At 49.6% G+C, this 16,458-nt stretch overlaps 1 protein-coding gene across 4 annotated transcripts in view; it reads right to left on the reverse strand.

The window, feature by feature from the left end:
* The window catches only part of LOC140403995 (synaptotagmin-1-like), a 194,246-nt gene that overhangs the window by 41,810 nt on the left and 135,978 nt on the right, over positions 1–16,458 (reverse strand). For all 4 annotated transcript variants that reach the window (XM_072492323.1, XM_072492321.1, XM_072492322.1 and 1 more), the window contains exons 3-4: positions 11,471–11,652; positions 2,543–2,656 (exon numbers count right to left, since the gene is read on the reverse strand). In XM_072492323.1, the coding sequence (XP_072348424.1) occupies positions 2,543–2,656; positions 11,471–11,652 (296 nt within the window). The remainder of the gene's footprint in view (positions 1–2,542; positions 2,657–11,470; positions 11,653–16,458) is intronic.

Below are 16,458 nucleotides of genomic sequence, written 5' to 3' on the forward strand. Positions count from 1 at the left end.
CTGTAAGGACTTGCGGGGAGGTCCTGTTCCCCGTGATCCGAGGAGGAAGACAATCATTGAAAATAAGAGGCAGCTGAAAGTGGCAGAGGAGGTCAACAGTAGGTATGTGCTGCCTTGTGCCTGGATACAGCACCACAGGACGTATAATGACCTGATCATGACTTGAAGGATTAGTGGCATGGCAAATTCACATATAATCCACCTATTCTACCTTCCTGAGCCTTTTCCTACACATCTCTTGTCAGAGCAGCACATCTTTCAGGTACAACCTCCCCTCTCCTATTGAGGCTCCTCCTCACATCCCCATCTGACCAGCCACTGCTAGCACTCATCAAATTGCGAAGCCACACCATCATGCGCAGTGACCCTCCACACATGTTACCCTTCCATCCTCTGTCGAGCCCCAAAACCTAGCGACCCGCCGCTCTGTAGTCTTGTTGCCCCAGATGAATTCCAGGAAGACTGCAAAAATTATTATATTATTATTAAAACCTCTGCACACTTAAATCCATAATTTGGGGTGAAAAGAATAGCTAATGACCATTTTACTGATTTAAATGGCAGGCTTGCCCGTCTTATGGGGGCTCCTGCGAGATATACAACCCATCTTGAAAATTCACTGGCAGCATAGGCATGCCAACGCGAGCATCCTCTCCTAGGCCAATATCCCCTGTCTCGAGGCACTGGTCGCGCTCGACCAGCTGTAATGGTTGGGCCACATTTGTGTTGGGCCGCATGCCCAACACAATAATAATAATCTTTATTAGGGTCACAAATAGGCTTACATTAACACCGCAATGAAGTTACTGTGAAAATCCCCTCGTCGCCACATTCCGGCGCCTGTTCGGGTACACGGAGGGAGAATTCGGAATGTCCAATTCACCTAACAAGCACGTCTTTCGGGGCTTGTGGGAGGAAACCGGAGCACCCGGAGGAAACCCATGCAGACACGGGGAGAACGTGCAGACTCCGCACAGACAGTGACCTAAGATTCCCTGAACAAATGCTCTACTCCAAACTCCGCAATGGCAAGCGATCACAAGGAGGGCAGAGAAAACGCTACAAGGACGCTCTAAAGGCTTTCCCTAAATAAATGCAACATCCCCACCGACATGTGAGAATGGCTTGCCCACACGGGCGAAGAAGCATCAGCGGAGGCACCAACCACCTCAAACGCCACCGTGTGGAGCACATGGAGGCTAAGCGTAAGCAGCGGAAGGAGAGCGCAGAATTCCGAGCGTCCCACCCACCCGCCTCATCGATCACCACCTGCCCCACCTGTGGCAGAGTCTGCGGATCCAGGATTGGTCCATTCAGCCAGCGCAGTCCCCACCTCCCCGGTGGCAAGTCATCCTCGGCCCTGAGGGACTTCCAAAGAAGAGAGACAACACGCGTTCAGATTAAAGGCGGACGTCGCCAGCTTCCTGCCAATCTCCCAACATGCCAAGCTAAAAATTGCCCCAAAGTATGGGGTTGGAATCATGTCTAGGCCACATTACTTTGGGGGAGGAAGGGGAAAGGGGTCAAGTTCCCTTTCCTGTAGGAATGAGGATAGTCCAGTAGCTTTCATGGTCATTTATTTTTCTTCCCACAAATTAGTTGATGTAATAATGGTAAATTTCACCACTCATTCTGATGGAGCTTGAACTTATACCTTCTTGTTTGCTAATGCACCATAACCACTATGGCCAAAGTGGTTCTTGAACAAGATAGCCACAGATCAACTCATTGTATGTTTTCAAGAGGCAGTTAGATAGAGCACTTAGGGCGAAGGAGATCGAAGGATTATGGGGGGGGGGAAAGCAAGATTAGGTATTGAGTTCAATGATCAGCCATGATCATAATGAAGGGCCGAATGGCCTCCTCCTGCTCCTGTTTTCTACGTTTCTATATCACTCCAGCTCACTGTTGAGGCCTGCAAGAACAGCTAAGGTGACTAACTCTCAGAATTATCATAGAATTTACAGTGCAGAAAAAGGCCATTCGACTCATCGAGTCTGCACTGGCCCTTGGAAAGAGCACCCCATTTAAACCCACACCTCCAACCTATCCCCGTGATCCAGTAACCCCCACCTATCATTTTTGGACCCTAAGGGCAATTGAGCATGGCCAATCCACCTAACCGGCGCATCTTTGGCCACCTCTCTCTCAGAACTTCAGTTCAACATGATCCAGCCAGGACCAAGAATTTGAAATCAAAAAGAAAACGCTGGAAAATCTCAGCAGGTCTGGCAGCATCTGTAGGGAGAGATAAGAGCTAGCGTTTCGAGTCTGGGTGACCCTTTGTCAAGACCAAGAATCTGCTACACCTGCAGATTTGCACACCTGCTGGAGCCTGGGCTCTGGCGAATTCCAGTTATGGCTGGGATGAAGAACATTCTGGCGTTTACTCACAAGATGACGACAACTGGATAAACAGGCGTAAGACAAACGTGAAGAAACATTAGGTGCAAAGGGGCGGTAGCTCCAACTGCTCGATATCAGAGCGAGACATTCTAACTGCGTCAGTCCCGTTGCGTGCAAAGTGAATTGAAACACAAACCTGTCCATTCTGGAAGTCATAATCCAGGGAATATTGCAGTTTCCCAAGCTTTTCCTCTTCTTTCTTTTCATCTCCAAGTAAACTTGGATCCAGATCTTCCACATCCGGCTGAACCTTGAATTGCAAAGTAAAGTGAAGGTGAAAATCCAGCAGTCACAGGAGCTGAACACCCCGTCCCTTCATTGCAATGCTCTCCCACCTCGAACTTGCCTCTTTTAATTGGGACACTTGGGTGAAGAGCCAATGCATCATAGTTGGTAATTTTCTTAGTCCCCACCGGTAAGGTTTCCCGCTCATTGAAATAAATAAAACACTGGAAGTTCTAATCTGTCCCTCTAGATAGGCAGCACCCCCCGAAGGCCCCATAGGATTGGCCTTTTAGAGAAGGACAGCACCATTATTGAAGAGGAGATGACATAAACCAGGATCTGATGATACCAAGATCAGATTTTAAATTGGAGAAGGAACAGAAGCTGAGGATTTGTACAGATCCTAACAAAAAATGAGTTTGAGTAGGAGCCAATTTTGACAATTTCATTATCAGGAATTTAACGAAATCCTTTATCACCAAACCTTACAGTTTCATCAGCTGTACCGTCTCCCAACGCCTGTCCATTTACTGATAAGCTATCCGCATGCAGGTTTTTAACCATGTTCTCCCCCTTCACTTATCTGCGCACAGATCTTTTTTTTAAATTTTAGAAAAACGAATTCATTTTTTTCCAATTAAGGGGCAATTTAGCGTGGCCAATCCACCTACCCTGCACATCTTTGGGTTGCGGGTGTAACACCCACGCAAACACGGGGAGAATGTGCAAACTCCACACGGACAGTGGCCTAGGGCCGGGATCGAACCTGGGACCTCGGCGGCGTGAGGCAGCAGTGCTAACCACTGTGCCACCGTGCTGCCCGTCTGCACACTGGTTTTGATGATAGTGTCAAACAAGCGATATGGAGTTGGCAGAGTGTTTTACATCACTCCCGATCGACTTCAATGGAAATTTAAAAAAACTGAGTGAGATGCAAAACCAGCATGTCATCACCCCTTTTATTTACCGAATTACTTAAAGACAAGGGGCTGGATGCTCTGGTCACCCCACCCTCCCAGTCATGTGTTTCTCGGCCGCCTATCATTTGTTGGTGGCGGGATTCTATCTTCAATGGGATTTCCCCATTGTAACCACCCCATGCCGCTGCGAAACCCACTGGCGGGGGCGCACTGCCAGCGGGAAAAGTGAATCCCGATGACCAGAGAATTCCAGCCAATGCATTCCCCAATCATGCTTCCCTCAACCATCGACATTGATTTTTTAAAAAATATATATTTATTAAAGTTTTTTAACACAATTTTTCTACCTTACAAACAATAACCCCCCCCCCTCCCCGTAACAAAAAAAAACGGGAAATCGCGCAGAACAAGATATATACATGGCAAAATGATATATTTACACAGATTTGTACACTGGCCCTCACCCGTACGTGCCAGTTTCCCCAACCCTTCATGTTATCTCTTGCTCATCCACCCTCCCAGACAGTGTCCCCCCCCCCTCCCTCCCCACCCCCCAGGACGTCTCTCCCCCCCCCCCCCCCCCCACCCCCCCACCCCCCCAAGGTTGCTGCTGCTGCTGACCGACCTTCCTCGAACGCTCCGCGGGATAGTCTAGGAACGGTTGCCACCGCCTGTAGAACCCCTGCGCAGACCCTCTCAAGGCGAACTTAATCCTCTCCAACTTTATGAACCCAGCCATATCATTTATCCAGGCCTCCAGGCTGGGGGGGCTTCGCCTCTTTCCACATTAACAAGATCCTTCGCCGGGCTATTAGGGAAGCAAAGGCCAGAATACCGGCCTCTTTTGCCTCCTGCACTCCCGGTTCGTCCACTACTCCAAATATTGCTAGCCCCCAGCTTGGCTTGACCCGGACTTTCACCACCTGAGATATTGCTCCCGCCACTCCTCTCCAGAACCCCTCCAGTGCCGGGCATGACCAAAACATATGGACATGGTTCGCCAGGCTCCCTGAGCACCTTTCATATCTGTCCTCCACCCCAAAGAACCTACTCAACCTCGTCCCCGTCAAGTGCGCTCTGTGGACCACCTGAAATTGTATCAGGCTGAGCCTGGCACACGAGGAGGAGGAATTAACCCTACCTAGGGCATCAGCCCACAGACTTTCCTCGATCTCCTCTCCCAGCTCCTCCTCCCATTTACCCTTCAGCTCTTCTACCAGCGCTTCCCCCTCTTCTTTCAACTCCTGGTGCATTTCAGACACCTTGCCCTCCCCGACCCATACACCCGAGATCACCCTATCTTGAACTTCTTGTGCCGGGTGCAACGGGAATTCCCTCACCTGTCGCCTCACAAAAGCCCTCACCTGCATATATCTAAAGGCATTTCCCGGGGGTAACTCGAACTTCTCCCCCAGTTCCCCTAGGCTCGCAAACGTCCCGTCGATGAACAGGTCCCCCATTCTTCCAATCCCCGCCCGATGCCAGCTCTGGAATCCCCCGTCCATCTTCCCCGGGACAAACCGATGGTTACCCCTGATCGGGGACCACATCGATGCTCCCATTGCACCCCGGTGCCGTCTCCACTGGCCCCAGATCCTTAGCGTTGCCGCCACCACCGGGCTTGTGGTATACTTTGTCGGCGAGAGCGGCAGCGGTGCCGTCACCAACGCCCTCAGGCTCGTTCCTTTACATGACGCCATCTCCATCCTCTTCCATGCCGCCCCCTCTCCCTCCATAACCCACTTGCGGATCATCGCCACATTTGCTGCCCAGTAGTAGCTCCCCAGGTTTGGCAGCGCCAACCCTCCTCGGTCCCTACTGCGTTCCAGGAATCCTCTCCTTACTCTCGGGGTCTTATTCACGCACACAAACCCCATAATACTCCTGCCTACTTTCTTAAAAAAAGGCCTTAGTGATCACGATGGGAAGGCACTGAAACACAAACAGAAACCTCGGAAGGACCGCCATTTTGACCGACTGCACTCTACTCGCCAGCGAGAGCGGTAACATGTCCCATCAACCATCGGCATTGATGAATGAACTGGGAGGAAAGTGAAACTGGTCAACTCTCAGTGAAAAGACCAAACATGGCGCATTGCTGAATAAATGTTATAGTGACACAAAGTACATCATAAAGATACTGTATCAATTTTCGGAATTCCTGAATCAATGGGGGCGATAACGTAAGTAATACCGCAACAAAACTTATGGGAGACTTTAACTTTCCAAATATTGACTGGAAAAGATATAGTTCGAGTACAATAGATGGGTCGTTTTTTGTACAGTGTGTGCAGGAGGGTTTCCTGAAACAATATGTTGACAGGCCAACAAGAGGCGAGGCCACGTTGGATTTGGTTTTGGGTAATGAACCAGGCCAGGTGTTGGATTTGGAGGTAGGAGAGCACTTTGGGGACAGTGGCCACAATTCAGTGACGTTTACGTTAATGATGGAAAGGGATAAGTATACACCGCAGGGCAAGCGTTATAGCTGGGGGAAGGGCAATGATGATGCCATTAGACGTGACTTGGGGGGGATAAGGTGGAGAAGTAGGCTGCAAGTGTTGGGCACACTGGATAAGTGGGGCTTGTTCAAGGATCAGCTACTGCGTGTTCTTGATAAGTATGTACCGGTCAGACAGGGAGGAAGGCGTCGAGCGAGGGAACAGTGGTTTACCAAGGAAGTGGAATCTCTTGTTAAGAGGAAGAAGGAGGCCTATGTGAAGATGAAGTGTGAAGTTTCGGTTGGGGCGATGGATAGTTACAAGGTAGCGAGGAAGGATCTAAAGAGAGAGCTAAGACGAGCAAGGAGGGGACATGAGAAGTATTTGGCAGGAAGGATCAAGGAAAATCCAAAAGTTTTCTATAGGTATGTCAGGAATAAGCGAATGACAAGGGAAAGAGTAGGACCAGTCAAGGACAGGGATGGGAAATTGTGTGTGGAGTCTGAAGAGATAGGCGAGATACTAAATGAATATTTTTCGTCAGTATTCACTCAGGAAAAAGATAATGTTGTGGAGGAGAATGCTGAGCCCCAGGCTAATAGAATAGATGGCATTGAGGTACGTAGGGAAGAGGTGTTGGCAATTCTGGACAGGCTGAAAATAGATAAGTCCCCGGGACCTGATGGGATTTATCCTAGGATTCTCTGGGAGGCCAGGGAAGAGATTGCTGGACCTTTGGCTTTGATTTTTATGTCATCATTGGCTACAGGAATAGTGCCAGAGGACTGGAGGACAGCAAATGTGGTCCCTTTGTTCAAAAAGGGGAGCAGAGACAACCCCGGCAACTATAGACCGGTGAGCCTCACGTCTGTAGTGGGTAAAGTCTTGGAGGGGATTATAAGAGACAAGATTTATAATCATCTAGATAGGAATAATATGATCAGGGATAGTCAGCATGGCTTTGTGAAGGGTAGGTCATGCCTCACAAACCTTATTGAGTTCTTTGAGAAGGTGACTGAACAGGTAGACGAGGGTAGAGCAGTTGATGTGGTGTATATGGATTTCAGCAAAGTGTTTGATAAGGTTCCCCACGGTAGGCTATTGCAAAAAATACGGAGGCTGGGGATTGAGGGTGATTTAGAGATGTGGATCAGAAATTGGCTAGCTGAAAGAAGACAGAGGGTGGTGGTTGATGGGAAATGTTCAGAATGGAGTACAGTCACAAGTGGAGTACCACAAGGATCTGTTCTGGGGCCGTTGCTATTTGTCATTTTTATCAATGACCTAGAGGAAGGCGCAGAAGGGTGGGTGAGTAAATTTGCAGACGATACTAAAGTCGGTGGTGTTGTCGATAGTGTGGAAGGATGTAGCAGGTTACAGAGGGATATAGATAAGCTGCAGAGCTGGGCTGAGAGGTGGCAAATGGAGTTTAATGTAGAGAAGTGTGAGGTGATTCACTTTGGAAGGAATAACAGGAATGCGGAATATTTGGCTAATGGTAAAGTTCTTGAAAGTGTGGATGAGCAGAGGGATCTAGGTGTCCATGTACATAGATCCCTGAAAGTTGCCACCCAGGTTGATAGGGTTGTGAAGAAGGCCTATGGAGTGTTGGCCTTTATTGATAGAGGGATTGAGTTCCGGAGTCGGGAGGTCATGTTGCAGCTGTACAGAACTCTGGTACGGCCGCATTTGGAGTATTGCGTACAGTTCTGGTCACCGCATTTTCGGAAGGACGTGGAGGCTTTGGAGCGGGTGCAGAGGAGATTGACCAGGATGTTGCCTGGTATGGAGGGAAAATCTTATGAGGAAAGGCTGATGGACTTGAGGTTGTTTTCGTTGGAGAGAAGAAGGTTAAGAGGAGACTTAATAGAGGCATACAAAATGATCAGGGGGTTGGATAGGGTGGACAGTGAGAGCCTTCTCCCGCGGATGGATATGGCTGGCACGAGGGGACATAACTTTAAACTGAGGGGTAATAGATATAGGACAGAGGTCAGAAGTAGGTTCTTTACGCAAAGAGTAGTGAGGCCGTGGAATGCCCTACCTGCTACAGTAGTGAACTCGCCAACATTGAGGGCATTTAAAAGTTTATTGGATAAACATATGGATGATAATGGCATAGTGTAGGTTAGATGGCTTTTGTTTCGGTGCAACATCGTGGGCCGAAGGGCCTGTACTGCGCTGTATTGTTCTATGTTCTATGTTCTAAAACCTTCAGTAATGCCAAGAGGACACAGGTTCGGGATTGTGAAGGTCAAAGTGAGTATAGATGCCAGGAAGTATTTATTTCCACAGAGGGTGATCAACAGCTGAAAGGGTTTCCAGGAAGTGTGACTGAGGCTGGAATACTGGACTCATTTGAGAAACAGATGCTGTAACGGGGAGGACAACAGGATGGCATATCGAATGGATGGGATCAAAGGAGGGGAAGGAGTATTTTCTCTCCGATCCTATCTTATGATTTTATGGATAAACATGCACCTGACCCGAGTAAATAATCCCAAGTGTAGAATTTCAATGCACGATTCAAATGTGCAATTAAAGTTCTTGGCCAATCGGTTAATGCAAAATCTGGGGTAGAGGTTACATCGCCATACAAGTTTTTATGATTTAAAAAGTTGGCCGGTCTTTTTTTACACTGTACATAAATTGAAAAGTTTTATCAATTTGTCAGGAGTAAAAGTTGCAGACATGATTTTCGAACTTCCCGCACCCCGGCACCCAGCAGTATGTTCCTAAATTTGTGACCCGCGCGTGTCGGGTTGTTGAATAAAGTGTCAGCTGTGAGACAGGAGAGAAGTTGAGGCGGCGAAAAGGTGACACCGGCAGCAGAGTGCTTGATATGGAAATAATATCTGTGCTGCAGTGAGGGGGAAACAGCGACGCAGTGGTGCGTTTGATATGGAGATGGCACGGTGGCACAGTGGTTAGCACTGCTGCATCACAGCGCCAGGGATCGATTGCTGCCTTGGGTGACCATCTGTGTGGCATTTGCAAGTTCTCACCACGTCTCCGTGGGCTTCCTCCGGGCGCTCCAGTTTCCTCCCACAGTCCAAAGATGTGGTTAGGTGGGTTGACCATGCTAAATTGTCCCTTGGCGTACAGGCTAGGTTTATGGGATAGGGCTGGGCGGGTGGGGGAATGGGCCGAGATAGGGTGCTCTTTTGGAGGGTCGGTGCAGACACGATGGGCTGAATGGCCTCTTTCGGCACATTAGGGATTCTATGATAATGCAGTGGTGGTGTGTTATGGTCTAATCGCTGAGTTCTCTAATCCCAGTAGAACTGTTGCTGAGAGTGCTACGGCTGCCATATATTTTTCTGAGCTGGTGTAACGAGAAAGGAAGATTGCCCATCACCTCCTGCCCCCCTCGCTGCAAATGGACACCAACAATGGACACCCATGGCTAACACTCACCGTCCACTCCAGCGATGGAAGCCTGCACACTTGGTAGAGATACCTGATTCATAGATTCATAGAATTTACAGTGCAGGAGGCCATTCGGCCCATCGAGTCTGCACCGGCCCTTGGAAAGAGCACCCTACCTATCCCTACACCCTCCACCCTATCCCCCCACCTCCACACTATCCCTGTAACCCCATCTAACCCAACTTTTTTGGACACTAAGGGGCAATTTAGCACGGCCAATCCACCTAACCTGCACATCTTTGGACTGTGGGAGGAAACCGGAGCACCCGGAGGAAACCCACGCACACACGGGGAGACTGTGCAGACTCCGCACAGACAGTGACCCAAGCTGTGAATCAAACCTGGGACCCTGGAGCTGTGAAGCAACTGTGCTAACCACTGTGCTACCGTGCTGCCCTAATAGTCTGATAGCCATTGCTTGGTGTGCAACCTTACTGGGGTTTCAGGCTTTAAAGGGTAAGCAGAATTGGGGGAAAAATTAAGACCAGAAAACAAGTTTGAGTTACAGTAGCAGCACCCTTTACTTCAACCAACCTATCAGGAGCAGTCATGACCAAAATGTATGAAGGTAGCTTGTTCTCAAAGGAAGAAATAGGTGGAGGTACTGGAGTAGGAATGGTGACTCACTATATATCCTAGAATCCCAACAGTGCCGAAGGAGGCCATTCGGCCCATTGACCCTCTGAAAAGGCACCCTACCTAGGTCCACTCCCCCAGTCACCCTGCCCTATCCCCATAACCTAGCCTGCATATCCCTGGACATTAGGGGGCAATTTATCATGGCCAATCCATCTAACCTGCACTACTTTGGACTGTGGGAGGTAACTGGAGCACCCGGAGGAAACCCACGCAGACACGGGGAGAACGTGCAGTCTCCACACCGCCAAGGCTGGAATTGAACCCAGGTCCCTGGCGCTGTGAAGCAACAGTGCCAACCACTGTGTTACTGTGCTTTATTGGCATCTGACATACAAATGTACCTTTTCCCTTCACAGATCCTGGCAGATCTGCTGTGTATTTCGAGTATTTATATTTCCGATGTGTACAGCAGGCCGTCGATCTGATGTCAGCCATTATTTTTATTTTAGTGTCAAGGGCGGTGGTGGTGGGGGGGGGAGGTTTCTACTCCCGCTTTTGTGGGGACAGGAACGACGGCAGGGGTGGGGGATCCTAGAGGAGTCCCAAAACGGCTTTTACGCGGGCGGGATTTCTCCGATCGACTGCCCCCTCGCCGCCGACCCCCCCCCCCTCCCCTCCCCTCCCCCCCGCCAATGACGTAACGAGAATCCCACCTTTGAAAGGGGGCAGTGCCTGGTCAGTGCCAGGAGGTTGTTCTGTGAGGGGGTGGCTGTTACATGAGGGGGAACCAGGGGGTGGGGGAAATTCTGTGGTGGGATGAGGGGTAGTTCTATAGTGTGGAGGGAGGGGGTTACGTGGCGGCGGGGGGGGGGGGGGGGGGGGTTGGTGTTTCTATTTTTATTCTTTTCTTTAAAAAATTTTTTTAGCGTACCAAATTCTTTTTTTTCCAATTAAGGGGCAATTTAGCGTGGCCAATCCACCTACCCTGCACATCTTTGGGTTGTGGGGGTGAGACCCACGCAGACACGGGGAGAATGTGTAAACTTCACACGGAGAGTGACCCGGGGCCGGGATCGAACCTGGGACCTCGGCGCCGTGAGGCAGCAGTGCTAACCACTGCGCCACCTTGCCGCCCCTATTTGTATTCTTTTACATCGGGCATCTTTCAAAAACCCGAGTTGTTGGCGGGACGGGTGCAATCAGAGCCCGCTCTGCCAGCGTTACGTCGTGGGACCCACCCCTTACATTTTTTGTCCATCCGTTTAAACATACGGCGGGAAATCCCGGCAAAGGTACCGCCATCTTCCGCTTTTCCCGCCCAATGTGACACTTTGCCAGAAAACGGCAACATTCCGCCCATGATTTCCTGTTTTTTCTACTTAGTTTCCTGAAGCAGTTGTGATGGTATAAAGTTCGAGGAAAGTTACCAAACATCTGAATTCTCCGGCACCGCCTCTATCGTCCGCTTACCTTGTCGACGTATCTCTTTCCTAGATCTTTCACCTCTTTCATGTTGATTTGAGCTTTGCCCTTCTCTTTCCCTTTCTTCTGTTTCTTCTTCTTGGAGCAGCATTTCTTACAGATGCAGAAGCAGCAGCACAGGAGGAGCAGGCAAACGACAATTATTATGGCAGCCAAGGCCCAAGGTGGAACTGCACGAGAGGGACAGGGGGCACAAGGGCAAACAAAGAAATCAAAGTCATTTGCAAGCAATGTAACTGTTGTGTTCTGCTTCTTCATGTAGCAGAAGCTGCTTCCTTGATATACACTCTGACAAAGGAAGGTTTAGACTTGGAGATAGGTTTAACACATTTATTGAACAGTTAACAATTCTCCTACTTGAGTTCGACTCTCCTGCTGATCTTACTATAGTAACTCAATCTAACTAACCAGTCTGCTCTAATCCATGCGGTGGGTGTGATGCTTCCTGATCTGCCCCTGTCCCTCTGAGTGTCGCATGGAAAGAGAAAGAGCATGTGGTCCCTGTCCTTTTATATGGGTAGCCCCCTTGTGGTAGTGTCACCTCTGGGTGTGTCTTGACTGCCCATTGGTCGTGTCCTATCTTACTGACCTATTGGTTGGATGTCTGTGTGTCATGATGTCTCTGGTGCTCCCTCTAGTGTTTACTCAGTCCTAGTGTATCTACATTAACCATTTGTGTATCTACAGCAATGCATATCACCACAGTAACGGTGCACAGATTCTTACCCGGCATACGGAACAACGGCAAATAAATGGAATTGATGTAAAGATCTTTGAAAGAGCTGTCCAAATGGTCCCATTACCCATCTCTTTTCTCACAGCCGTTCAAATATTTACCCGTTAAAGTATAGAGCTAGCTCCCTCTTGAAAGTTATTATTGTATCTGTGTAAATCACACTTTCCGGCAGTCTACACTGAGTCCTCATTTAAAGTTGCGGTTGCATTGAAAATCACAACTTTATGTGAAACCATTAAATGGATCATAGATTCCCAAACAAATCAATGTTAAAGCCAGAATTAAGTTCCTTTGGCCATTTCCTGCCCAGAAAAGCCAATGTACAAGTTGAAACACAGGATTAGGATTTTGTTTATTGTCACGTGTACCGAGGTACAGTGAAAAGTATTTTTTTTCGAGCTGCTCAAGTACATGGGAAGAAAAGGGAATGAAAGAAAATACATAATAGGGCAACACAAGGTACACAATGGGAGTCATTCTCCGACCCCCCCGCTGGGTTGGAGAATCGCCGGGGGCTGCCGTGAATCCCGCCCCCGCCAGTTGCCGAAGTCTCCGGCACCGGATATTCGGCGGGGGCGGGAATCGGGCCGCGCCGATTGGCGGGCCCCCCCGCTCGATTCTCCGGCCCGGATGGGCTGAAGTCCCGCCGATAAATTGCCTGTCCCGCCGGCGTGGAATAAACCACCTTTTGAACGGCGGGACAAGGCGGCGTGGGTGGGCTCCGGGGTCCTGTGGGGGGTGCGGGGCGATCTGACCCGGGGGGGGTGCCCCCACGGTGGCCTGGCCCGCGATCGGGGCCCACCGATCCGCGGGCGGGCCTGTGCTGTGGGGGCACTCTTTACCTTCCACCTCCGCCACGGTCTCCACCATGGCGGAGGCGGAAGAGACTCCCTCCACTGCGCATGCGTGGGAAACTGTCAGCGGCCGCTGACGCTCCCGCGCATGCGCCACCCCGAGATGTCATTTCCGCGCCAGCTGGCGGGGCAACAAAGGCCGTTTCCGCCAGCTGGCGGGGCGGAAATTCCTCCGGCGTCGGCCTAGCCCCTCAATGTTGGGGCTCAGTCCCCAAAGATGCGGAGCATTCCGGACCTTTGGGGCAGCGCGATGCCCGCCTGATTGGCGCCGTTTTGGGCGCCAGTCGGCGGACATTGCGCCATTTTGGGAGAATTTCGCCCAATGTAACCACACAACACCAGCATCGGGTGAAGCATACAGGGTGTAGTGTTAATGAAATCAGTCCATAAGAGGGTCGTTTAGGAGTCTGGTGACAGCGGGGAAGAAGCTGTTTTTGAGTCTGTTTGTGCGTGTTCTCAAACTTTTGTATCTCCTGCCCGATGGAAGAAGTTGGAAGAGTGAGTAAGCCGGGTGGGAGGGGTCTGGGTGGGAGGGGTCTTTGATTATGCTGCCCGCTTTCCCCAGGCAGCGGGAGGTGTAGATGGAGTCAATGGATGGGAGGCGGGTTCGTGTGATGGACTGGGCTGTGTTCACAAATCCCTGTAGTTTCTTGCGATCTTGGGCCGAGCAGTTGCCATACCAGGCTGTGATGCAGCCTGATAGGATGCTTTCTATGGTAGTCCATACATTTGTAGTACTGTGCATTCCTAGCTGAAATAGCTTGCAAAATAAAGTACATCACTAAATATAAAAGAAATGTAATATAACAAAATGTAAATGGTTTTAAAAATTGCACTCACCTCCAGTGCCATGCCATGCTCCATCTAGTGGCAACGGTTTCCCAGGGTGGGCAGCAGCTGAAGTCCCAGGACTACAAGCATTCACCAACTTCTGCCACTAGATGGAGCCCACGGCTTCAGTGCAAGTTCAGAAGGGAGGCCAGGAGCCAGAAAATAATCAACTGAAGGACAGACCCCAGGGACTAAGGTATGAACAGAGGCCAGGAGGCAGGAGTGGGGGCTAGGTGTCAACAAGGCTGGGAGTCGGCAGGGGGGGGGGGGGGGGAGATGAATCTAGGACCAGAAGGCATTGTCTTAAAATTAGAGCCAGACCCTTTTGGAGAGAAGTTCGGAAACATCGGAAACAAAGAGTGGTAGTAGTTTGGAATTCTGTCCCACAAGTAGCAATCATTGGTCGATCAATTGTTAATTTGGGCAGCACGGCAGCACAGTGGTTAGCACTGTTGCTTCACAGCGCCAGGGACCCGGGTTCGATTCCCGGCTTGGGTCACTGTCTGTGCGGAGCCTCCCCGTGTCTGCGTGGGTTTCCTCCAGGTGCTCCGGTTTCCTTCCACAAGTCCCGAAAGACGTGCTTGTTAGGTAACGGTGCGGGGGCTGGTTTAGCACACTGGGCTAAATCGCTGGCTTTTAAAGCAGACCAAGGCAGGCCAGCAGCACGGTTCGATTCCCGTGCCAGCCTCCCCGAACAGGCGCCCGGAATGTGGCGACTAGGGGCTTTTCACAGTATCTTCATTTGAAGCCTACTTGTGACAATCAGCGATTTTCATTTCATTTCATTTTCATAATGTGGACATTCTGAATTCTCCCTCTCTGTACCCGAACAGGCGCCGGAGTATGGGGTCCAGGGGCTTTTCACAGTAACTTCATTGCGGTGTTAATGTAAGCCTACTTGTGACACTAATAAAGATTATTATAAAACAAGGCTGAAAGAGCTGGACGGTTTATTCTTGTTGCTATGATATCTGCAGTGTTTTTCTATCTAGTCTTTTGCAATGCAAATGGTTGAAAACCTAGTCTGCCTAAGAACTTGCCGCACATCAGAAACTTTTAATCTCTTCCATTTTCTGCCGGTTCAATCCCAACCCCTCTTCTGAAAGTGTTGACTTCTTACTGACCTTCAATTCCTTAGGCATCAGGGGTCAACTACCTCACTCTGCCTAAACCAGAGAATCAAACCTAACGCCTTTTCATGGTCTGTGTTTCGTGTACAAGGACGGCTGTACTTCTTGAGTGTGTGTGTGCCCAGTGAGTCTTCAGCCTGATGCATTATCAGGAGATCTGAATCACTCTCCTTTAACCAGTCATAGACGCAAATTTATCCCAACCTCCCAAAGCAACTGGAGTGATAAACTTAATTTAGACGACCATCAATTCACCTGCTAAAATGCACTTGACCCGCAGGGTAAATGTCGTTAAGCCTGTAAAACTAAGACAGCTGTAAAGAACAAAGCAGTCCTGCAGTGGTGAGATAATAAAAAAAAATGAAAGCGTATATCATGGCAAGACATCTACGGCACAGAAGGAGACCATGGTGTCTGTTCCTGTACCTTGCTGGAGCAATCAAAATAATTCCCACTTTGGTGATCTTCTTCCGCAATCATGTAATTTCCTCGGTCTCAAATAATTAGTCACTGAATTAATTAATGCAATAGTCTCTGCCTCAACTATTCTCTGTGGCAAAGCATTCGCGACTTTTACAACTGTTGGTCTGAAGAAATTTCTCTCCATCGTTCCTTCATGATAGTTCTAAATCGACCCCTCTTCACACGCTCCCCAGACCGGGGGAGTCGGATCGATAGTTGTCACAAAACATGCTTTGATTAGCTGAAGAGCACTAGTTCTGTGCCTGAACCTTTACCTGTATTTACGATGGTTTTACACACGTAGGTTAGATTTCAGGTTGGCATCATGCAAAGTGACACTGATATGATGTTTACGTCGGGGAAGCAACTCGCTGGGTGCTTCCACAGTACTGCTGAAGGATCCTGGTGCTGTGGAGGGCGGCTTGTTTATGTTGGGGAGCTGATTCTAAACAGCTGAAGCAACGGGATAACCTGCTATTTGAAACTCTCTTTACGTTGAAAGAGCAACCTATCAAGGCCTACTCCCCCGCCCTAACCCCATAATCCCACCTAATCTGTACCTAACTGAGTGTCTTGGAGATTAATCTTTAATTCCCAGAAACGTCAGGACCATAAGCGTGGGGCAAACATATCAGAAAAGGATGAACAGGCTGAGGTTTTCTTTCCTTTTGAAAAGAGAAGCCCGAGGGGTAAGGTTTTGGTAGAGTGGTTTTAGAGAGAATGGGTGGGATTTTTGCCACTCCCTCCCCACTGTTTTGCGGAAGTGGCCATCCCATTGGCTGGGAAGTGGAATCTTGCAGTCCCTCGATGGGCTGCATTGTTCGCAACCCCCTGACAGGAACACACGGTGGGGGTCGCCGATGGCGGGTCTGGAAGATCCCGCAGTCGGGAACGGCTGGAGGATTTCGGCCAATATTTCCATTTGTTGGGAAGAGCATAACCCAAGAGGCCACGAATATGAGC

Source organism: Scyliorhinus torazame, chromosome 29 (genome assembly GCF_047496885.1).
Source record: "Scyliorhinus torazame isolate Kashiwa2021f chromosome 29, sScyTor2.1, whole genome shotgun sequence".
Lineage (NCBI taxonomy): Eukaryota > Metazoa > Chordata > Chondrichthyes > Carcharhiniformes > Scyliorhinidae > Scyliorhinus > Scyliorhinus torazame.